This window comes from Miniopterus schreibersii, assembly GCF_964146895.1.
Source record: "Miniopterus schreibersii genome assembly, chromosome: 18".
NCBI lineage: Eukaryota > Metazoa > Chordata > Mammalia > Chiroptera > Miniopteridae > Miniopterus > Miniopterus schreibersii.
Genome location: NC_138121.1, coordinates 30,063,602 through 30,088,199, shown reverse-complemented (window position 1 = coordinate 30,088,199; position 24,598 = coordinate 30,063,602). Strand labels below are relative to the sequence as shown.

The 24,598-nt window shown below is 46.1% G+C and overlaps 1 protein-coding gene across 1 annotated transcript; it reads left to right on the top strand.

Annotated features, from left to right (window-relative positions):
* The first annotated feature begins 21,931 nt into the window (after window positions 1-21,931).
* Window positions 21,932-24,301, top strand: CEBPA (CCAAT enhancer binding protein alpha). The gene has a single exon (XM_081117845.1). The coding sequence runs from the start codon at window positions 22,071-22,073 to the stop codon at window positions 23,286-23,288; it is 1,218 nt and encodes a 405-aa protein (XP_080973971.1). The 5' UTR covers window positions 21,932-22,070; the 3' UTR covers window positions 23,289-24,301.
* The last annotated feature ends 297 nt before the right edge of the window (window positions 24,302-24,598 follow it).

Below are 24,598 nucleotides of genomic sequence, written 5' to 3'. Positions count from 1 at the left end.
TGTTAAAATAGCGGCAAATTTCCCTACAATTCCATCAGCTATTCTATCAGTGTGATCCCTGGTATCTGCTAGGCCTTGTCCATATATGCTCAGTTCATGTTTACAGAATTGCATTAGTGATATTGGTATTCAGAATCCTCCTGTTTTACTTAACATGATCTCATGAACAATTTCCCATCTCTTACAATCTTTTTCCAGTCTCCCCTCTGACTTTTGCCACTGCAAACACTGCAAAAATGCCATCCTTGGGTAAAAATATACTGACAGGCTAGTAAGTTTATATCTGCAAGACAGATTCTCCATAGTCTCAATTATGGGTCGAGGGCAACACACGCTTTCATTTTAATAGACATTGCCAATTAATTATTTTCCCAAAGCTCTGCTGCAATTCGCATGTCTACCAACAAGGCCCAAGAGTGTCTGGTTTCATGTATTCTTAGCAGCCACTCTTTCATTTTGGCCAGTATGATGAGTTTTTAAAAAGGAGAAAGATACCTCAGTTTCTTCCCCTGTTTCTTGGCTCTTTGGATTTCTCTTCCTGTGAAATGCCTATTAAATCCCTTTGCCCTTTTTTCATCGTATTGTTTGTGTTTTACTCCCCAAGTTGAGGGTTTTGTGTATGGTGGCTTTTAACCTGTCACCTGCCATGAGTGTTGTCCTTTCCCTCTCCCTATCTCTCAGCCCCCCTCCAGCCCTGAGTCAGGAAACTGAATGCCCTTTGCCATGCGGTTTGCTGCCTCATTGGGCACCTCGCCCCACCATCCATCTCCTCAGTGGGCCAGTTCCTTTCAAAATGGGATGAGGTTTCAGTGTCTTTGCTTAAGCCCCGTAACAAGATACCATGGTGGTTAGGACCCCGCACTGCCGTGGGCATAAGGAGAGGCTGGTAGACACACTTGAGTCATCATGAAGGGTTAATACAGTCAATAGATTATGTAGGAGATCAGACATGAAGCAGTGAGAGCGAGGGGAGGGAGAGGTTGATGCCTGGGCTCCTGGTGTAATAGCTGGAGAGGAGAACACTGAGAGGGAAAGCAGAGGGGAAAGGAGATGAGTCTTAGACTTGCCAGCTCTGAGCTACCTGTGAAGCCACTGGAGGAGGGGAAATGTTAGACGATGGAGCTCAGACTTGGCATCTTGGCACCTGGAGACACGGATTTGGAACTAACAGCCAAGAGATGGTATCCAAAGCCAGGGGAGAAAATGCCATCCCCAGGAAAAGAGTGTAAAGAGGAAAGAAGATGACGGAGGCCAGAACCTGAGAGAGGAGGAGCCGATAAAGGAGACCAAGAAGCAGCAGGTTGGGGACAGGAGGGTAAAGTATTTGAGCAAGGAGAGAGCTTGCAATGCGGCCAGAGCAAAGAGAGGTGACGACCGAGTGTGACCATTGAATCTGGGAGCCCGGATGGCATCACGCCGGGGCAGTTTCAGTGGCATGCCGGGTGTGGGGAGTAGATGGGACCGAGTTGGAAACTTAATGAAAGGTGAGGAAGAGGAGATGGCATGTGGGCACAAATCTGTCAAGAAACATAGCTGTGAATACAGAGTTGAGAAATAGAAGGTGGGTAGAAAGGGTGTGGAGAGGGAGGTGCTTTCTTTTCTTAGGTAGGGGACACCAGAGCACGGCGAAGTGCTGATTGGGGGGCCCTGAGAAGGTGCAAGGAATGAGCCCAGAGCAGGAGAAAAGGGCTTGACCTGGGGCAGCAGAAGGGCCACATTGCATTGTCACAATAGAGGGGAGCATGGAGAAGATGGGCCCAGATGTAGGACCCCTGCATATTAGGTGGTAGGAAGGTGAGAGGGTCCTGTCAGTAGGAGTAGAGTTAGGGGTGCTGCGGATGTTAAGAGGCAGGAAGGGAAGCAGGTGGAGAGAAAGACTGTGGGAGAAACGTTTACAAAGTTAAGAAAGTGGCCCTTTAAAAAATGAGTCCATGAGAAAGATAGGGGATACCAAAACCAATGACAGACAAAGAAACGGGGCCAAAGGGTGCACTTATAATTAAGGGCAAACAATTGCTGGCTGGTAATCTGAAGCTCAAGTTCAAACGATGTAAACATGAGAGATGGTGGAGAAGAGAGAGGAGAGAAATGAAAGCCCAGTCGGTTTTTTGTCTTGCTCAGAGGAGTGACTACTGAAGTGCATACCAATTACCTCTGGATATTAACAGAAAAATGATTGTTAAAAAGCATAAGCGTAATCCTAGAAGAAGAGATGATGTATAAATTATTATTTTTTTGATATGTTTTTATTGATTTCAGAGAGAGGAAGGGAGAGGGAGAGAAAGAGAGAGAAACAGCAATGATGAGAGAGAGTCATCAGTCGGCTGCCTCCTGCACGCCCCCTACTGCGGATCGAACCTGCAACCCCGGCATGTGCCCTGACCAGAATCGATGCTCAACCACTGAGTCTTGCCAGCCGGGCAATGTATAAATTCTATATGTTTTAATTCCCAAAGGGATAAGAATGAGACAAAAAACCCTTGTTAACTCAAAGAAAGTAAAATATTTGTTTAAAAAGAGAGAAAAAAGAAATAACTCCATTTAGACATAGAAAACCCAAAAGAAGATGATATAAATTCTTATAAACATATCTCACTGAGCAAAGTGGAAGGGTGAATTACTAGAAAAACATAATAAAATATCTGAGTAAGGCTGTCTTCTCTTCTCCATCCCAGTAGGAAGGTGTTATTAGGAAACACATCTAAAACTACCTTTGTTAATAAATATACTATTACTACAACTGCATAATTAATTACCGTAAATTAGTGGCAGGAAACACCCACTTATTTTGCTCATGGGTTCTATGGAGGAAGAACTGGGACAGAACCAGTGGAGATGGCCTGTCTCTGTTCCTGATGTTTGGGGCCTAGGCTGGAAGATTCAAAAGCTGGCTTGCTCGTGGGCCTGGCAGTTGGAGCTGGCTGCTGACTGGGGGCCTCCTTTCCTCTCCATGTGGACTGGGCTTCCTCACAACATGGTGGCTGGGTTCCAAGGGAAGCATCCCAACAGAAAAAGAGCCAAGTAGAAGCTGGAAGTCACACAACATTACTTTATTCTGTTTGTTAGAGGTGAGTCACTAAGGCCAGCTCGTATTCCCGAGAAGGAGGATTGGGCTCCACCTCTTGGGAGAGAAGGGTCAGAGAATTTGTGGACATATTTTAAAAACATCATAATAACCAAGTGGAAATCTTTACAATAAAACTAAAGGATTTAAAACTTTAATTCAAGCCCTGGCTGGTGGGCTCCGTTGGTTAGAGTCATCCTATGCACCAAAAGGTCACCAGTTCGACTCCCCATCAGGGCACACGCCCGGGTTGTGGGCTCGATCCCCAGTAGGGGGAGTACAGGAGGCAGCCAGTTGATGTTTCTCTCTCTCCCTCTCCCTTCCCCTCTCTCTAAAATAAATAAAAAACTTTTTAAAAGAAACACAAAACCTTAATTCTACAGTAAAACATGATAATATACTAAACAAAGATGACCAACAGACAGACTTTTAAGTAATATTAGTATTAATGTTTGTTGTTAACCAACTTTGTTAAGTTTTGTAAGTTTCCTTTCTCCTAGCTCTCACATCAGGTAAATCTATCAGCCCTACACCAAGAAAATCTAGCTATTTGCTGTTTACAAAAGAAAACAAAATCGAAGGATAAAAAGATTTTAAAGGGATGTAAAATATATATATATATACCAGATATCCTAAGAAAAATAACTCAGGATGAAAACATTAGGGCATTTCTTTCTTTTCTTTTTTAAAATATCTTTATTGATTTCAGAGAGAGGAAAGGAGAGGGAGAGGGAGAGAGAAACATCAATGATGAGAAAGTCATTGATCGGCTGCCTCCTGCACACCCTGACTGGGGATCGAGCCTGCAACCCAGGCACGTGTCCTGACTGGGAATCGGATATCATCTCCTGGGTCCTAGGTCCATGCTCAACAGCTGAGCCACGCCTGGCCACACAAGGGCATTTCACTAAACTTATAGGTAATCAGGAAAATAGAAGTTAAAACAATGAGCTATCAAATGAACAAGATTTAGAAGTTCTAATGATGTCCATTGTTTGCATGGGTGTAGGAAGGGAATATGCATTCACTGTTGGTGGGTGGGTGTGATTGCACAGCCTAATAAAGGACAATTTGCGGGATCTGTCAAATTTTAAATCCCATACCCTTTGGCCCAACAATCCCACTGTTAGGTATTCAGCCTACATACATATTTGCTTACCCATTGCTATGTGAATACTATGTAGTGTTTTTACAGGAAGATTTATACATAATGATATGGAAGGATTTTCAAAACACAACGTTAAGTGAAAAAAGCAAGCAGGAGAGCAATACATACAGCATGAAACCCTCTTATTTTCTACATTACAGAACTAAGTTATGTTTCTGCATCTTGTTTATGTTCATCCATATGCAAATACAAAGAAAAACGTGAAGGAAGGTTTGCATTAAACTGCAGTCCTTCCTCTCAGGACTGTAGTAGAATTAGAAGCTCGGGATAAGATGGTAATTGAAACTTTTCCCCTCTACACTCTGCTATATTTTGGATTTCTTAAAAGCAAAATATTCATATATTAGTTGTGTAATTTTAAAAATTAAAAATAAAATGAACATTTTTTCTTGTTTTGTCATTTTATTGGTAACTGCTTTATTGAAATATAATTCCCATATAATACAATTCACCCATTTAAAATGTACAATTTAATGATTTTTAATATATTCACAGTTATACAGCCATCATCACAACCAATTTTAGGACATTATCTTCACTCTCAAAAAAAAATGTACCCTTTAGCTACCCCCCCCCATCCTCCCATTCCCCCCGTCCTAGTCAACCATTAATCTTCTTTCTGTCTCCATAGATTTGCCTATCAGACACTTCATATAAATGGAATCACAAAATATGTTGTCTTTTGTAACTGGCTTCTTTCACTTGGTATGTTTTCAAGGTTCATCTGTGCTCTAACGTATCAGTCCTCCACTCCTTTTTATGGCCACATAATATCCCACTCATGGATATACCACATTTTGTTTATTGATTCTGCATGTGGCAGGCATTTAGGTTGGTGCCACCTTTTGGTTATCATAAATAATGCTACTGTAAACATTTGTGTATAAGGTTTTGTATGGATTTTTGTTTTCATTTTTTTATATATATATACCAAAGTGTGGAATTGTTTAATTAAATGGTAGACCTATGTTTAAATTCTTGAGGAATTGCTAGACTGTTTTCCAACATGGAAACATGGAATTTTCCATTCCCACCAGCAGTGTATGAGTGTTCCAATTTCTCAACATCCTCACAACACTTATTATAAGTCTGTTTTATTATAGCCATTCTCATGGGTGTCATTGTGGCTTTGTTTTGTATTTCTCTGATGATTAATGATGTTGAGCATCTTTTCATGTACTTATTGGCCATTTGTATATCCTCTTTGGAGAAATATTTATACAGATCCTTAGCCCATTCTAATAGGATTAATTTTATTGTTGATTTGTAAGAGTTTTTTATGTATTCTAGATATAAGTCCCCTATCCTATTTATGATTTGCAAATATTTTCTCCCATTTTGTAAGTTGTCTTTTCACTTTCTTCCTAGTGTCATTTGAGGGAAAAAACTTTTCAATTTGGATAAAGTCAAATTTATCCATTTTTCCTTTTGTTGCTTGTGCTTCTGATATCATATTTAAGAAGTCATTGCCTAATCCAAGGTCACAAAGGTTTACCCTTCTGTTTTCTTCAAGATCTTTATAGTTCCTGCTCTTACATTTGGTATTCAATCCATATTTTGTTTTTATTTATTTTATTAAAGTACAGTCAGCATTCAATTTTGTATTTGTTTCAGTTGTATAGCACAGTGATTCAACATCTACACACCTTACCAAGTGATCACCATGACAAGTCTAGTAACCTTCTATCGCCGTACAAAGGAATTACAATATTATTGACTGTATTCCTTATGCTGTGCATTAGAATCCTCTGACTTGGTGTTACACTGGAAATTTGCACCTCTTAATCCCCTTCACCTTTTTCACCCATCCTGCCACCCCCCTTCCCTCCAGCAACCATCAGTTTGTTCTTTGTATCTATGAGTCTGTTTTGTTTTGTTTGTTCATTTGTTTTGTCCTTTGGATCCTACCTGTAAGTGAAATCATTCAGTATCCGTCTTTCTGTCTGGCTTACTTCACTCAGCGTAGTATCTCTAGGTCCAGCCATGTTGTTGCAAATGGCAGGTTTCATTCTTTTTGTGGCTAAGTCATATTCATGTATACAGTAGATAGATAGATGATTGATAGATAGATAGATAGACAGACAGACAGATAGATAGATAGATGGGCAAAAGTAGGTTTACAGTTGTTTGTATGGAAAAAGACATGCAGGTTATGATTGTTACAATAGCTTTATTAACTCTTGTTCCACTTACAACTGTAAACCTACTTTTGTCCACCCCTGAATATATGTATGTGACATCTTCTTTATCCATTTATATGTTGAAACACCTAAGTTGCTCTCACATATTGGAGATAGTAATGCTGCAATGAACACAGGGATGCATTTATCTTTTCGAATTCGTGTTTATTATTTCTTTGGATAAATACCCAGAAGTAGAATTGCTGAGTCATATGATAGTTCTGTTTTTAATTGTTTTGAGGAAACTCCATTCTGTTTTCCATAGTGGCTGTACCAATCCCAACAACAGTGTACGAGGGTTCCCTTTTCTCTACATTCTTGCCAGCACTTTTTTTATAATAGCCATTTCAACAGGTGGGAAGTGATATTTCATTGTGGTTTTGATTTGTATTTCCCTGATCATTAGTGATATTGAGCATCTTTTCATATGTCTATTGGCCATCTGTGTGTCTTCTTTGGAGAAATGCCTCTTCTTGTCCTTTGCTCATTTTTAATTAGATTGTTTTCTTTTAATTTTTTTAATTTTTATTTTTTTATTAAAGTATAGTTGATGTACAACATTATATTAGTTACAGATGTACAACATAGTGATTCAACATGTATATACCTTACAGTGTGATCACCACAATAAGTCTTGTAACCATACAAAGTGCTGGCAGATATTGACCGTGTTGCCTGCGCTTACATCCCAAGGGTAGCAAGCTAAGTAAAATAAGTCAGACAGAAAAAGACAAATACCATCTGATTTCACTTACATATGAAATTTTTTTAAAAACAAAAAAAACCCAAATGGATTATCTGATTTTTTTATGTTGAGTTGTATGAGTACTTTATACATTTTGGATATTAACCCCTTTCAGATACATAATTTGCAAATATGTTCTCCCATTCGGTAGGTTGCCTTTTCATTTTGCTGGCGGTTTCCTTCACTGTTCTAAAGCTTTTTAGTTGGATATAGTCCCATTTGTTTATTTTTGCTTTTGTTGCCTTTGCCTGAGGGGACACATTCAACAAAATATTGCTAAGACCAGTGTCAAAGAGTTTACCACCTATGTTTTCTTCTAGGGGTTTTATGGATTTGAGTCTTACATCTACCATATGCTTTGGTCCATTTTGAGTTAATATTTGTATTATGAGATAGGGGTCCAACTTCATTCTTTTGCATGTAGATATCCACTTGTCCCAGCACCATCTGTTGAAGAGACTATTCTTTCCCCTATTGAATAGTCTTGGCACCATTGTCAAAAAATCAATTTGCCATAGATATAAAGGTTTGTTTCTGGACTCTCAATTTTACCCTATTGATCTATATGTCTATCCTATAGCAGTATCACACTGTCCTAATTACTTTTCATTTGCAGTAAGTTTTGAAATCAGAAAGTGTAAGTCCTTTAAATGTTGTTCTTTGCAGGAACAAGTTTTGGCTATTCTGGGTTCCTTGAGTTTCATATGAATTTTAGGATCAGCACATCAATTTCCACAAGGAAGCCAGCTGAGTTTCTGATAGGGATTGCATTGAATAAAATAAACTTTTAAAACAGTAGATGTATTATGTTGCTATTATTATTTTATGGGAAATGATAATAAAGTAACATTCATCAAGTGGTTTTATAATACTCAACTTTGGGAGTTAATAGATGTCAGCTGCGTCATCATCTGGATCCAGAATTGCCAAATTCTCACTGTATTGCTTCCTATGGAACCTTTGAAAACCATGCTTCTTTCTCCATCTCTGTTCAGCTCTTCAGGTCAGGCCTCCAGCATTTCTAATCTGCATGACTGAAGCATCTTCCAGAAGTCACTCAGGCCTCTTCTAAACTTTATCCAACTTGAAGTCAGAATTATCTCTCTAAAATCCAAGCATGATCTTATCTCATCCTTTTGAAAAGCACTTTAATAACGATTCGTGTCCATCATGATAAAGTTAAAATTTCTTAGCAAACTTATAAGGCTCTTCTAAGTCTAGCTTCTACTCACCTGCTGTTATCTCCTATCCCTCCTAAGTAGTACCAACCCAACCCTGTATTTCATGCCAAAAATCTATAGTCCCAGAACACACCAGGCACTCAGGTGCCTCTCTGCACTGGCACACGTGTGACCTTTGCCTGGAATGTCTTCCTTTCTCATCTCCCTGGAAACTCTGATTCATCTTTGAAGACTTGGCTCAAACATCATCTCCATTCTTTTGTTGATGTGATGATGATAGAACAGGCATTGGATTAAAATGTAAACCATAAGAAGTATATAAAATTAAAATAAGAAATCTCACACTCTCAACCTCCAGCCACACCCTTTTGTTCTATTGGGTTTTACTTTATGTATTTTGGAGCTCTATGATTAGGTGCATGCATATTTATGATTATTATATCTTCAGAGTGTATTTCCCTTTTTGTCATTATGAAACATCCTCTTTTCCAGTCATACTCTTTGCCTTGAATACTATTTTATTGATATTTTTATCACCACTCTAGCCTTTTTATGCTTAATGTCAACATGATATATCTTTTCTCATCCATTGATTTCAACCTATTTGAGTCTTTATATTTAAAATACATTGCCTATAGGCATCATAAAATTGGCTTTTTGGGAAAAAAAATCCTCACCCTAGGTCATGCTTATGGATTTTAGAGAGAGGGGAAGATAAAGAGAGAGAGAGAAACATTAATATGAGAGATGTTCCTGTACCTGCCCCCACAGGGGATCGAACCCTCAACCTTTCAGTGTACCAGAAGATGTGCCTACCAACTGAGCCACACCAGCCAGGGCTGGGCCTTGCATTTTTATCCGTTCTGACAATCTCTGCCTCTTATTAGATCAACAGTCCTTTTTATTTAATATAATTATATATATAATTTTACTATTTGTTTTTGTTTTTCCCTTCTGGTTTTTTCTCTTCCTTTAACTGAATGTTTTATGATTCAGTTTTAATTTTCCTGTTGGTTTTATAGCTATATCTCTTTGCCTTATTTTTTATTGCCCAGGATTACAATGCACATCCGTAACTTTTCATACTGCTAAGAGTTTGTATTGCGCCACTTGACATAAAATATAGAGAGCTGGCAACCTCATAGGCTCCTTTGAATTGCCTGTCTTTATGCTATATCATAAGCCTCATCATGCCATGGGATAACTTTCTGCTTTAAATAATTATTTGTATTTTGAAGAAACTAAAGATGACAAAAATAATTTTCATAGTCATTCAAGTGATCTTTATTCCATCCTGCAGATCTGAATTTCCATCTGCTTTCATCTTCCTCCACTCTAAGGAACTTCCTTTAACATTTCTTATAGTGGAGGTCTACCGCTGACACATTCTCTTAGCTTGTCTTTAACCTAAAAATATCTTGTTTTCACCTTTATTCTCTTTTTAAAATATCTTTTTATTGATTTCAGAGAGAGGAAGGGAAAGGGAGAGAGAGAGAAACATCAATAATGACAGAGTCATTGATCGGCTGCCTCCTGCACCCCCCCCCAACTGGGGGGTGGAGCCCGCAACCGGGCGTGTGCCCTGACCGGGAATCGAACCGAGATCTCCTGGATCCTAGGTCAGTGCTCAAGCGCTGAGCTACGCCCTGTGTTTCTGATAGAAGTCCCAGGTCATTTGAATATTTGTTCTAATTACTTTAAAGATTTAATTTTTATCTAGTTTTCAGCAATTTGACTATAATGTCCAGAGGTATGTTGTTGCTGTTGTTGTTTTCAAAATCTTGTTTGAGAGTTTCCTGAGCTTTTTGAATTTGCCTTTATTGAATGTTCTTCAAACATTTTCTGTCCCATCTTTTCTCTCCCCTCCTTCTAGAACTTCAGTTACCTATATGCTAACCCTTCAGATATTGTCTCACAGGTCCTTGAGGAACTGCTCACTGTTTTCAGTCTTTTTAAAGATGTATATGTTTATCAGAATAGATCATTTCTATTGATCTAGCTTTAATTTCACTAAATCTTTCTTCTCTCATCTCTCTTCTGCAATTAAGGCCAGTCAATGAATTTTTAAATTTTCTGTTATTGAATTTTTCATTTCCAACATTGACTCTTCCAGTTTTAGAATTTCTGCTTGATTCCTTTTTATAATTTCAATTCTGTTGATATTTTCTATTATTTTATCTATGGCAAACGTATTTCCCTTATATCCTTAGGTATAGATATAAGACTTTAACATCCTTGTCAGCTATTCCAACATCTGAATCATCTTGGGGTTGGTCTCCAATTGCTGTCATGTCTCTTAGAATGGGTAACATTTTCTTGTTTTTTTGTAAGTCAGGGAATTTTGATGGAGACTAGACATTATGAGTGCTACATGGTAAAGTCTCTGAATTCTATTAGATTCCTCTGAAAAAAATTGATTTGGATTTTAGTCTGCTGTTAACTTTGTCTCCCCTGTGGTGGGAGACAACTGAAATTTAAGTTCAATTCTTTCAGCCTTAGTTGATGGCTTGGTGTTTGTCCCAGGCATGCGCAGTGTTAGAGGTTAACCAGAGATTTGGGTGGAGCTCATGCACAGAATTTGGGCTCCCCATCTCCTTTCTCGGGTTCCCCTCCCTACTTTCCAGTGACTGTGGTTGTCCTGAACTGTGTCCTCTGGTTCACCGAGCCAATAACATTGCCGGTTTTTCTGCCAGGATTTTAGCTGCCCTACATGCACAGACTGGGGCCTGCCTTCGGGCTAAACGCTACTTAAGAAGAAAGAAATTCACTCTGCGATGTCCTTTTCTTCCAAATGTCAACCTCCCTCCAGCATCTGCAGTATCTTCAGGTAGCTGATTTTAAGATTTTTTTTGTCTAGAGCTTATAGTTGGCTATATCATTAGATATTTGTGGATTTATTCTAAAGAAGTCTTTGGCGAGAAAAAACAAAAGGGGTGGGGGGAGCTAGAAATCCCTGATCTTGTTCTCAACGGGATTTCTATTTTTACCCTATATAATAAGGAATTTTCTAACTCCCCACACTTGTCTTATCTTGGAGAGCCAATCCTCGTCACTTATCTAAGTGCTATTAATGGTTTTTTAAATTTAATCTTCACAACTCTTTTGTGGGGAAGATGGTTTTATTATACCCATTTTACGGATGAGAAAACTGAGCCAGAGAGGTCAAGCTACGTATCCAAGTCACTGTGCATGAATGGCATTCAAATGAGCAACTCACTCCACAGCCTGTTCTCTTTCTTAACCTGGCGATGAGACCTGGCTTGCAAAGAGGGCAAGGTATCAGGACCAAGGCCATAGCTGCAGGGAGAAGATGGAAGGAGTCATCGGTGACTTTTATCTTGTCCCAGTTCTCATTAGTCATCCAAGCCAGAGGCCTATCTCAGCTAGGCATAACCAAATCCACTCTAACTAAAGAGGGTAAAGTTAAAGAGAGTTCAAGAGGATGTCAAGGACGTTGGCCACATTTCTAGGAGGATCCACGTGGAGGCTGTGTGGCCATTTATGCCCACAGCACCCTAGACACTGACCTGCCCACCCCAGAGCGCAGTCCAGCGGCACCTGCTCCTTCGCCTCTCTCGCCCAGGCCTGATGGCTCTTGCCAGGGTGTTGTCAGATCCTTCACATCTCTCACTCATGCCTCATCCCAGCTGTGAGGGAGGCTGTGAGAGAGAGTTTCTGGTGGGACCACCCTGGACATTAGAAGGGTGTTCAAATGGTGCTGGGCAACCAAAAACTTCAATCGATGTGCACATTCCATGTCAATGAGCCACTGGGCAGATCCCGTGTGACCTGCTTTTCTCATAATAATTTCTCCCAGCAAGAGGCCAGAACAACTCCTTTCTATGCTGCCTGACTTCAAGTTTCCCTCGTTCAGAGAAAAGCCAAACTCCGTAAGCAGACAGTTTTATAGGAGCATGACTCATGCTGGTTTTCGTTTAACTGTGATTGCACCTTGGCGATGATTAAATGACTGCATGTGGAATGTAGGCTAGATTTTCTAATCAATTATAATAAAAACTGGGTTCTTAAGATATACTTGTTGAAACTCTCAGTCGGTTTAGCGTCACCTCCAATTGCTGGCCAAGTAGACAAGGGTTTATAACAGTGCTCCCCTGGTTCCCAGGACTCTGCACCGGGATCTGGGCCGTGGGGGGTTATCTAACCAAAAGGGAGTGTCTGGCAGCTTAGTGGGTTATGTGCTTTCCAAGTGACCTTTGGAATTTTGACTGAAAATGGTAGAGACGGAACCAAGTGGAGGGATGTGAGAGGGGATAACCCTGCCCTGCCCGAAGTCCCTGAACTACTAAATCAATATGGACAGGGAACCTGATTCCATATTTGCGGGAAATGGGCTCATGTTGTATAAGAGTCTTGCTGTAACTGACTGGCTTATAGATTTTCTTGGGGACAACAATGAAAATAAAGTATTGTTTGGGCTTTCATGATTATTTCATTCTGTTCAGTTATTTAAAAACTGAACTCCCTTCTCATTGTCCTAAAGTTAATGTTTTCAGGGTATATTTAGCAATCATATGTTTTGGAATTTTTGGAGTTATCCCAATTTCTTAATTATTGTTTCATTCTTTAAATATATCTTAAAGTATAATAAAAAAATTTAATTGTATTTATTTATTGATTTTAGGGGGCGGTGAGAGAGAGAAACATCCATTTGCTGTTCCACTCATTCATGCATCCATTGGTTGACTCCTGCATGTGCCCTGACTGGGGATTGAACTCACAACGTCGGCGTATCAGGACGATGCTCCAGCCCAACCAGGACAAGAAAAATTTCTGCCCATTTGCAAGTCCTCTAGTTTCCCTGTTTATGTGTCCCTCCCGAGATATTCCAGGGAGAGATAAGCATGTAGATAGACGCTCCCCCTTCTTTTTATACAAACTGAAGCGTACTCTACACATTTTCTGCACTGTGTATATATGCGTGTGCATCTTCATACACACACGTATGCATGCATATTTCATACATATCAGAGCTCTTTCCATATGTGCTCATACAGATATTTCTCTTCCTTTTTAACAGAGACACAGAGGATTGTTAACCAGCTATCTCATGGTTATTTAACCAATTTCCATTAATAAGCAGACATTCCCCCTGGCCTGTTTGGCTCAGTGGTTAGAGCATCAGCCCGTGGACTGAAGGGTCCCGGGTTCCATCCCAGCCAAGGGCATTTATCTCAGTTGCAGGCATGTGCAGGAGGCAACCAATCGATGTGTCTCTCTCACATTGATGTTTCTCTCTCTCTCTTCCACTCTCTCTGAAAAGCAATGGAAAAAATATCCTCGGGTGAGGGTTTAAAAAAAAAAAAGTCAGACATTCAGTAGTTTCAAGTCTTTTGCAATTATAAACAATGTTTTGGTCAATATCTATGCATGGACCTCTTCGTGTAGATATGAGAGCTTATGGGATTAAACTTCTATGAATGGAATTTCTTGTGAAAGGCAAATGACACTTTCAAATTAGATAGGTATTGCTAAAATATCCTCCAAAGAGGTTGTATTAATATATATATATCCCTACCTGTTCGCTGTACCCATTTATCAGGACAGCACATTATCAAACATTTTCATCTTGCCCTGTCAGACTAGTTTAGTTTTAATTTGTATATCTTTTATTCAGAATATTAGCACCTTTAAACATGTTTAAAATCACTTGCATTTACTATTTTAAAAAAATAAATTCTCGGTCTACTCCGGGAGAAACAAGATGGCGGCGTAAGTAACAGCTGCACCCGCCGCCTCCTGCAACCACATCAAAATTACAACTAAAATACAGAACCACCAGCACTCAGAGCCTCCTGAAACCTGGCTGAACAGAAGCCCCACAACCAGGGAACTGAAGGAGCACCGAGACGGTAGGAGAGGCGGAACACGGGCGGGTCGGGGCTGAATTACAGAGACGCGGCCGCGGGCCCACACCCGGTGCCGCGGGTTAAACCCGGGAGGGAATCTCAGCGGTGGGGGTTTCCCAGAGGAGCGAGGGGGTCCCAGCCCCACAGCAGGCCCCCAGCCCAGGGCTCCAGGCCGGGAAGAGACGTCCCCACAACTCCAGGCTGTGAAACCAGCGGGGACTGTCCCTGAGGGTCACGGAGGCTGCGGGAGCCCCAGCAGCTCCTCTCAAAGGGCCCGGCACGGACTCACCCGGACGCTCCCTCTGAGCCCAGCGCCGGGCAGCAGCCTGAGAGGACCCGGGACACTCGGGGAGGAACTAACCTGCCTGAAGTCGGGGCGAGAGCTGGAGGGCGGCTTCCTCCCAGGCAGAAGGGCTGGCGGAGGCCATGGCTCCTGTGGCGAGTCCTCCCCGCACACAGCCCGCAGGCAGGCGCCATATTTGAATCGCCAGCACCTGACTCACATCGTTGACCCCGCCCGGTGATTCCCAGAGGCCCCGCCCCTCCCCACCTGCAGCTCATCCAGGCCATTTCCAGGGGCTTTTCTGTGCAAGTGGCCTCTCGAGCCTCATGCTTAGGACTTTCCTAAAATCTCTCAAACAAGCAGCAGCGGGCCCCATACGGCTTGATAAGCGGCCCCAGGCCTGGCACTAGCGGCAGCTGCATTGGCTCATAGCTGGGCCTCTCCTGGACACCGCCAAGCCCAGCACAAGGAGCAGCCAACTACGGTTTGCTGTGTAGCTCATGCTGGGTGGCCCTGAGCAAGGCACTGGCACAGGCTGACTTTGCACCTCCCCAGAGGCCCCAGAGACAGTGCACCTGGTGGTCAGACTCGACCACGCTGGATTACAACCCTACCACATCCACGAGTGACACACTCAAGGGGCGCACTTGGTGAACCAAAGCTCCACTGAAGTAAATCCTGCTTCATAGGGGTGTCACCAGCACAGCAGCTCTTTGGCTGTAGTTGCAGCTGGTCCTCACAGCTGATTGCCCAGGGGGTCAGTTTCTCCCAGTGACACCAACAGCAACCAAGGCTCAACTACAACAGGACAGTGCACACAGCCCACACAGGGGAGCACCTAGAAGGGCCAGCTCAGGTGACTGGGGAGGCTGAGCCACTGGACCCTACAGGACATCTACTACACAAAGCCACTCTACATATTCCAGGAGACATAGCAGCTCTATCTAATACATAGAAACAAACACCTGAAGCAGCCAAAATGCGGAGGCAAAGAAACAAGTTACAAAGGAAAGAACAGAAGAAATCTCTAGAAGAGGAACTAAATGAAATAGATCCAAGCAAGCTAACAGATACAGAGTTCAGAATTTTGGTTATAAGGATGTTTAAGCAGATGGTTAGGGAAATACGTGAGAAAATCGATAACATAATAAAGTACCAATTTGAAATGAAGGCTACAGGAACTGAAATGAAGAATAATTTACAGGGAATCAACAGGAGAGTAGAGGACACTGAGAATCAAATCAGCAATTTGAAACATGAGGAAACAAAAAACACCCAACCAGAAGAGCAAAAAGAAAAAAGAATCCAGAAATATGAAAATAGTATAAGGAGCCTCTGGGACAACTTCAAGAGGTACAACATTCATATTATTGGGGTGCCAGAAGAGGCAAAAAGAGACCAAGGAATTGAAAACCTATTTGAAAAAATAATTTCAGAAAACTTCCCCTACCTGGGGAAAGAAATAGACTTTCAAGTCCAGGAAGCACAGAGGGTCCCAAACAAGAGGAACCCAAAGAGGCCCACAGCAAGACACATCATAATTAAAATGCCAAAGGTTAAAGACAAAGAGAGAGTCTTAAAAGCACCAAGAGAAAAGCAGTTAGTTACCTACAAGGGAGCACCCACACGACTGTCAGCTGATTTCTCAACAGAAACTTTGCAGGCCAGAAGGGAGTGGCAAGAAATATTCAAAGTGATGAAAAACATGGAACTACACCCAAGATTGCTCTACCCAGAAAAGCTATCATTTAGAACTGAAGGTCAAATAAAGAGCTTCACAGATAAGAAAAAGCTAAAGGAGTTCATCACCACCAGACCAGCACTACAGGAAAAGTTGAAGGGTCTTCTTTAAGAAGAAGCTAATGAACAAAAGAATCTGATGAACTAAATAGATCCAGAGACACTGACACATGCAACAGACGATCATATTTCAGAGGAAAGAGGGAAGGGGGGTGGAGGGTGGGAAGAGATTAACCAAAGAAGTTATATGCATATATGCATAACCCATGGACACAGTCAATAACAGGGTGAAAGCCTAGGGAGGGGGTGGGAGCAAAGTGGAGGGAGTCAGTTGCAGGGGAAAATGGTATACCTGTAATACTCCCAACAATAAAGATACATTTTTTAAAAATTTAAAAAATTAAAAAATTAAAAAATAAACTGTGTACACCCGTTTTCTTTTGGATTATGATTCTTTTTCATATTGATTTGTAGAAGTCCTTTATATATAAATAAATGAGTTTTCCTCATTTAAAAGAAAGATGACTTGTTATATGTAGAACTAGATGTGAGTTAGTGTCCATAACTAGGTATGGTTCCCATATGAGCAAATCCAAATTCACGAATCATAAAACAATTCAGTCTTAGATCATTTTTCCAGATTTTTTAATTTTAAAAATATGGTCAATTAAAAGCATTCTGAAGTTATTTACAAATCTATGGAATCCATTATAACAGTATGTATTTGTAGAGTACATTAAGGTGACTTTAAACACTTTATAGCTTATAAAACTATAAAAATTATAAAACTATAAATTTGAGGTGATTTAAAATATTTTTATAGTTTATAAAGCTATAAAAGTAATAAATACATACTTGCCTGTTTAAAAAGTCCAATATACACCTGGCCAGGTACTCAGCTGATTGAAGCCTTGTCCCATACACCAAAAGGTTATGGGTTCAATTCCCAGTCAGGGCACATACCTAGGTTTTGGGTTTGACACCCTGGTTGGAGCACATGCAGGAGGCAGCCAATAGATGTTTCTATCTTTAAAATCAATAAAAACATATCCTCGGGTGAAGATTAAAAAGAAAAGCCCAATATACATAAGTGTATACATTTTTAAGTACAAGTTTTCTGCCTTCTTTCCAGGGCAGCACCCTTGCTCACAGTTTGGTGTGTACTCTTCTTATCTTCTTTGTTCACACCCACAATAAACTGTATATTTAAATAATTGTTCCATCAAAAAGTGGGAGCTGCATGCTCTTCCCAAGTTGCCTTTTTTTCAGCATTAAGGCTTTATCCTGGAAGTCAAGTATGGTAACATTAGCAATTCCGGGACCTAATGATGGCTTCCCTTGGGAGGACTCTAATAGGCTGGAATGGGTAAGGTGTCTGGAAACCTAAGCGGCCCACTGTGGGCAGCTTGTCTCTCCTGAAGCTTCAATGTCTGCACTCAGGGAATGTTCTACACACAGTGTGCTGTAGGAAAAGGAAAGAGGGCTAGAATCGAGGCCTTTATGAACCAGCACTTAAAGACTCTTGTTTTGATTTTCAAACTATTTGGTTTCTCACTTTATTTAAGTTTTATTTGTTTGTTGTTTTTTAAGATGCATCCTGAGGCATGAATCCTTGCAATCAGTAAAGAGAAGAAGTGGGCTCCAGGAGCCCGGCCCCATGTCTTAAGCAGTAGGGTTGTCAGGTTTACATGCTGGGGCAGCCACTGCCTCCCAGGTGAGCCTGCAGGAGGCAGGCCAGTTCTCCCAGGTGGACCTGATGTCTTCATGTCCAAGGACTAAGTCTTGCTCTCCTGGGCACCCTCCCAGCAGTGCCCTCCAGATGACAGGGATGCTCTGAAGCCAAGGATGATGGGGGTGGGGTTCAGGGCTGTCTTGTCCAGCTGAGAAGTTGTCGCTACACGAATGAGCCTAATTCAGGAGGCCTCAGCTCACCAAGCCTTGTGTCCTGGCTGGGCTGCACCTCTCTAGAGAAAGAGGCCCTTTTCCTCCTGGCAAAGGCACTCTCTGCTCAGCCAAGCCCCAGGGGTCTGCATCTGCCTGAGGGGACTTCTTTCGAGTTAGCCCAAAGGCACTGTGTATACTCTCCAGGCTCTGGCAGTATTGCCAGGAACAGCTTTAGGAGGCTCCTGATGGACCTGCCTTGGGGAGCCCTGACCCAAGGGCCGGGTCTTCCCCAGCATCCTTTGGGGTCACCCTTGAGCAGCCCTCCTAGGCTTGGGAACAAACTGAGTTCTGGGAGGATTGCCGGGGAAGAATTTTCTTGAATAGAATCCATTCTTGTCCAGTCAGCAAATATTTGAGGCTCTTCCATGTGCCAAGGCCTGTTCTAGCTCTGGAAATAAGCAGAACAGGACAGACAAGGTCCTCTCTTTGTGGAGCTGGCATTAGTGGGGGAAAACAGACAGGGAACAAGTAAAATAAGTAAACAAGACCATTTTCCAGAGACTACTATGAGGAAAATAAAACATAATGGCCTAAAGAGTGGCGAGGGAGGGGCCGCTGCTGTGCTCTCGGAAGCCCAAAAGGGACCTCTTCAGGAAGGGGAGACTCAAATGACAGAAAGAGTCCAGAGCAAAGGGAAGCGCCCTGAGGCTGGGAGACACTTGGCTTAGCAAAGAGCACAGCTGGAAGCCAAGGAGAATCTGAGGAGTAGCTAGGAGATGTGGGAGCCACATTATGCAGGCCTCGTGGCCACGCTGAGACATCAGTGCAAGGGGAGGTCACAGGAAGCTGAAGGAGGTGAGTGACGTGACCCCAAGGGCTGGATCCCCCACTGCTCCCCTGCTAAAGCTGGTTAGCAAAAGCCCGTGAGATAGGCTCTCTCCTTCACCTGGAGTGGCCTTGGCCATAAATCCAGCTCCATCCTCAGATACAGCCTTATCTAAGCCCCTCCCTGGCAATCCCTGCACTCCAGCCAGGCAAACGTCTTGTCCTTTGTTACCAGAACACACCATGCACTCACAGCCTCTCCACCTTTGCACCTGCTGTTCTGTCCACCTGTCCTTCTAGCAAATTCCTGCTCATCCTTCAAAGTGCAGCTCAAAGGTCCACTCTTACATGAAGCCCTCTCTGACCTCCTGTCTTAGTCGGGTCAGGCTGCCATAACTAAATACCACAAATTGGGTGCTTAAATAACAGAAATTCATTTTCTCACAGTTCTGGAGGCTAGAAGTGTGAGGTCAGGTGCCAGAGATGGTTGGGTTTTGGTGAGGGCTCTGTTCTCTGACTTGCAGACATCGCCTTCTCCCTGTGTCCTCACATGGTGCCAGTGCATGTGCCCTAGCCCCGGGGGGTGGGGGGATATCCCTCTCTTCTCTTTACAAGGCCACCAATGCCATCAGATTAGGACACCACCCTTATCACCTCATTTAACCTTAATTACCTCCTAAAAAAAACCCATCTCCAGATACAGTTGCACTGGGGGTTAGAGCTTCAACATGTGGGGGGGGGGGGCACAATTTAGCCCATACCACCTCTCCAAACAAAATTTGTTGATCACTCCTCCAGAGCCCCATATTCATCTGGCAGGGTGTGATAACACAGTACATCAATCCTTCATCCCCATTTGTGACTCCTAACAGACCTTTGATGAATTAATGGACAAAGTCCCTCTGCCCAGTCCAATCCCCTGCTCTTTCAGTGTCACATCCTCTTCTGAGGAGTCCCTTGTCTCCCAGCAGACTGTGATGATCTGTTTCTCCAACTGTGTCCTGAGCTCCAAGAGGGCAGAGGCCACTTCTCACTCATCTCTGGGCACTAAGCACCTTGCACAGAGCTGGCCTTGTGGGAGAATTCTGGTTCTGCTGTGGAAGGACCTGTGATCCTGGGTGTGGGCACCCTTAGGTGACTCTCTCACCCTCACAACACCCTATTGACAAGGCCTGATTCCATTGCTCCCCCAGCCCTGGGAGTCTCTGAGATTCCCTCCCATCCTACTGTGAAACATTCCTGCTGTAACCCCGGCAGGAAACCAGCTGTAGACACTATGAACAGGACACTGCCAGTAGCCTTTGCTTTGTTCCTACATGGAGACTGCCACTTTTCTTAGCACTGCAGAAAAACTGAAAATCCCACCCCGTTTCCCTGCAGGCTCCACAGGTGCTGATATGAACGGGTCCCTGCACCTGGCCAAGGGAGCAGCTCCACCGCTCACCTAGGTTATTTATTTAATGCATCTACTTTTACTCCAGGTTCAAAAACATCAAGCTAAAAATATTTTGTGTCTGAGGTCTGGACTAAGAAATGAAGCAGTTGGGTCATTAATCATTGAAAATATGTTGAATAGGAACTTGATTAAAGCACAAATTGCTTCTTTACTGTGACCACAGTGGAAAGCAGGCGGTGTTTTTTGCGCTGGCCTTGAGGGCTCCTGGGCGGGTTGTGGCGCCTGGCCAAGCCTGGGAAGGCTGCTGTCTGGGAGAGGGTCTTGAAAGCGCAGCCGGCGCTTCTCAGGCAGGCACACCTCCAGCCAACCTCCAGGCAGCGCAGAACTCCAGAGCGCGAAGTCGAAAGGGCGGTGGGGGAGGAGGGTGGTGTCGAGAGCGACTTTCGGCCCCATGAGGCCCCCTGCGAGCCCTGCTGTCCCCTGATCCCCATACAGAACGCGCGAGGCTCCACGTGCCTGGGGAAGCGCGCAGCCCTAAACCCCTTCCTCCCGCAGCACTGAGTGCCGAGGCCGCGCGGCGACCGGGGGCACCGGGCCGGGCCGCCTTGCTCCCCAGGACCTCGGGGAACTCAGCGCCCTGCAAACCACATAGCAAAGTTCTCCCAGTAGGTGCTCAGACCCCAGGCCTCCGAGACTCCGCAGCTCGGGCTCCCTCGACACCCCTACTCCCGCCTTGGCGCCCATCCCAATAGGGAGTAGGGGAGAAGGCAGGGGGTTCCAACCCCCCTGACAGCCAGCCCGCTTCGGGATCCCCGTTCCGGAGGCAAGTTCGCCTCTCCTTCAGTGCGCTCCCCCGCGTCCCGACACCCCAGCCCCGGAATCCAGCTCCACCCGTCGCACTGGAAAAAAGTTGGCGGCCCCGCGCGGGGTAAGCTGCGCCAGCCCCGCGCGCTTAGCAATCCTAGCGCCGCGGCTAGAAGTAATTAAAAAGAAAAAGTTTTCCAGCCCAGGCGGTCAGACCGGACGAGTCCACCAGGCTCCCGGCCTCGGCCGCCTCCCCTTCCCTCCGCTCCCCGCGGGGTCCTAGCGCCTGGCGCTTTGGAGCCCATGGAACCCCGAAGTACCGCGGCAGGCGGAGCAGGGGAGAGGTACTTCTGCCCAGAGTCGGTGGGGTCGCCTGGAGATCGGAGAGAAAGACGCGAAATCACCGCGCTCCGGCCGCTCCAGGCGGCGGTGTGCTCTGGGCCGTATCTCCAAAACCTTCTCTGCCCCCCACCCCACCCCCACCCCGGCTCCTTCTCCACGTCGCCGCCTTCCAGAAACCCCGTTCCCGGACGAGACCGGTTCTAGCTTTCAAAGCGAGCCGGCGCCACAGTAGCTTGGAGACCGAGACTTGCACTCCACCAACCCCCTGTGCGGCGGCTGGGTGCTCTTGGGATCCCCAGCCTTTGGCTGGAAGTGGGTGTCTTGGGGAGGCTAGAAAAGGGGGGGGAGGGGGCGCCGCCGACCACGTGTGCGTGGAGACAACAACTCGGCTGAGGCTGGGGCACCGCGTGCGGGTCACAGTTCCGCTCGCGGCTCAGGGGCCAGTGGGCGTTTCGTCGCGCCCACTGCCGCCCGCGCTGCGCTCTAGCCCCGCTCACGGGCTTCCCTAAAAGGCAGGCCCTAAGACCCAGGAGGCGCCACTCGCCGTCGCCGATGGTAAGACACTAGAGGGCGACAGCTGCCCCGATATAAATGCGGGCCCGCGCGGGCCAGGCCATTCGCGACCCGGAGCTGCGCGGGCGCAAGCAAGTAGGGGCTCCCGGTGGGCGGCGGCAGCGTCGGTGCCCCGCGCAGCCTGGAGGCCGCCGAGGCTCGCCATGCCGGGAGGACTCTAGCTCTCCCATGGAGTCGGCCGACTTCTACGAGGCGGAGCCGCGGACCCCGATGAGCAGCCACCTTCAGAGCCCACAGCACGCGCCCAGCAGCGCCGCCTACGGCTTTCTCCGGGGCGCGGGCCCCGCGCAGCCCTCCGCCCCACCTGCCGCCCCGGAGCCGCTGGGCGGCATCTGCGAACACGAGACGTCCATCGACATCAGCGCCTACATCGACCCGGCCGCCTTCAACGACGAGTTCCTAGCCGACCTGTTCCAGCACAGCCGGCAGCAGGAGAAGGCCAAGGCGGCCGCGGCCCCGGTGGGAGGCGGCGGCGGCGACTTTGACTACCCGGGAGCCCCCGTGGGCCCCGGAGGCGCTGTTATGCCTGGGGGCGCGCACGGCCCCCCGCCCAGCTACGGCTGCTCGGCGGCCGGCTACCTGGACAGCAGGCTGGAGCCCCTGTACGAGCGCGTCGGGGCGTCAGCGCTGCGGCCGCTGGTGATCAAGCAGGAGCCGCGCGAGGAGGGCGAGGCGAAGCAGCTGGCGCTGGCCGGCCTCTTCCCCTACCAGCCGCCGCCGCCGCCGCCGCCGCACCCGCACCCGCCGCCCGCGCCCCTGGCTGCCCCGCACCTGCAGTTCCAGATCGCGCACTGCGGCCAGACCACCATGCACCTGCAGCCCGGCCACCCCACGCCGCCGCCCACGCCCGTGCCCAGCCCGCACCCAGCGCCCGCGCTCGGCGCCGCTGGCCTGCCGGGCCCGGGGGGCGCGCTCAAGGCGCTGGGCGCCGGGCACCCCGACCTCCGCGCGGGCGGCGGCGCCGGAGGCGCGGGCAAAGCCAAGAAGTCGGTGGACAAGAACAGCAATGAGTACCGGGTGCGGCGCGAGCGCAACAACATCGCGGTGCGCAAGAGCCGGGACAAGGCCAAGCAGCGCAACGTGGAGACGCAGCAGAAGGTGCTGGAGCTGACCAGTGACAATGACCGCCTGCGCAAGCGGGTGGAACAGCTGAGCCGCGAACTCGACACTCTGCGGGGCATCTTCCGCCAGCTGCCCGAGAGCTCCCTGGTCAAGGCCATGGGCAACTGCGCGTGAGGCGCGCCGCGGCCGGACCGCCTTGGGCCGGCCCCTGGCTGGGACCCAGGGAGTGCTTTCGGGTCTCCGGATCTCAAGACTGCCCGGGCCGCGCAGGCCAGGACTAGGAGATTCCGATGCCGCCTGAAAGCCTGGACTGTCGCGCGTGCCCCTTGCCTTCTCCTGCGCGGGACACGGTGCGTCTGAGATAAAGGGTCAGGCAGTAGTTTCTCCTTGTAAGAGAGGAGAAGCGCCGCGGGGCCAAGCCGGGAGCCTGGCAACTCTAGTATTAAGGAATAACCTTGTGCCTTGGAAATGCAAACTCACCGCTCTGATTCCTACCAAGTAGGGGGAGCAAATATGTGCCTTGTCATTTTATTTGGAGGGCTTCTGCCTTGGTCCCAAGGCTGCAAGGCTGCAGCAGGCCCCTATGAGAGAAGGAAGGGTGCAGGCTTCCGGCTGGAAGAAGGTTCAGGGAGCAGAGATCCTCCAAAGCAGCCCCAGTCGCTCCTCAGCTCCTTGTCCTTGGAGGGGAGGAAACAGGGGCCTGAGGCTTTGAACCTAAGGTTGCACCCCTAGTTCTACATGAAGGTGGAGGGTCCCCAGTTCCTTGTCTCTAAGATCCCAGCCTACAACAGACTGGGCTTCCAGGGCAGAACTCCCTGAGATCGAAGTCACCATGTGACCAGTGGGAGACCTCGCCCCCGGTCAAACCAGAAAGCTAAGTGTGGATTAGCTATAAGGACATATGTTCATGGGAGTGGGGGCCTGGTGGAAGAGGGGAACCTAGAGGTCTGGTCTGGGGGTTGGGGGAGGGGTGAAGGGACACTGGGACCATTAGCCATGTCTGTACTGTATGTCGCCAGCATTGCCATACAAACATGAAGCTCAGTCAGTCCATCCCGGAGGGACCCAAGTTATGAGAAGCTCTCCAAATATTTTGCTTTATCAGCCGATATCAACATTTGTATCTGGCTCTGTGTCCCAGTGGAGCCTTGTGCAATGTGAATGAGCATGTCTATGCTAAACCACCATTTTCTTTGGTTTTTGTTTTGTTTTGGTTTTGCTCAGATACTTGCCAAAATGAGACTCTTCGTCAGCAGCTGCAGGGAGGGTCTTTTCCTTTTGGTTTGGGGATTGCTTTTGCTCCCAGGGGAACCAAAGAGGCAAGATGGGCTTCCCCTTTCCCCTCAGCATTCCCTGGGGTGGCTGTGGGCCTTGGTCCCCTCCGGCCCCAAGCTGCCCACAGGCTTGTCTCCCACAGAGGCCTGGCTCCCGGACTGGAAGGGAGGCGGCCTCCAGCCAGCACACACATCGCTGGGCTTGGGAGC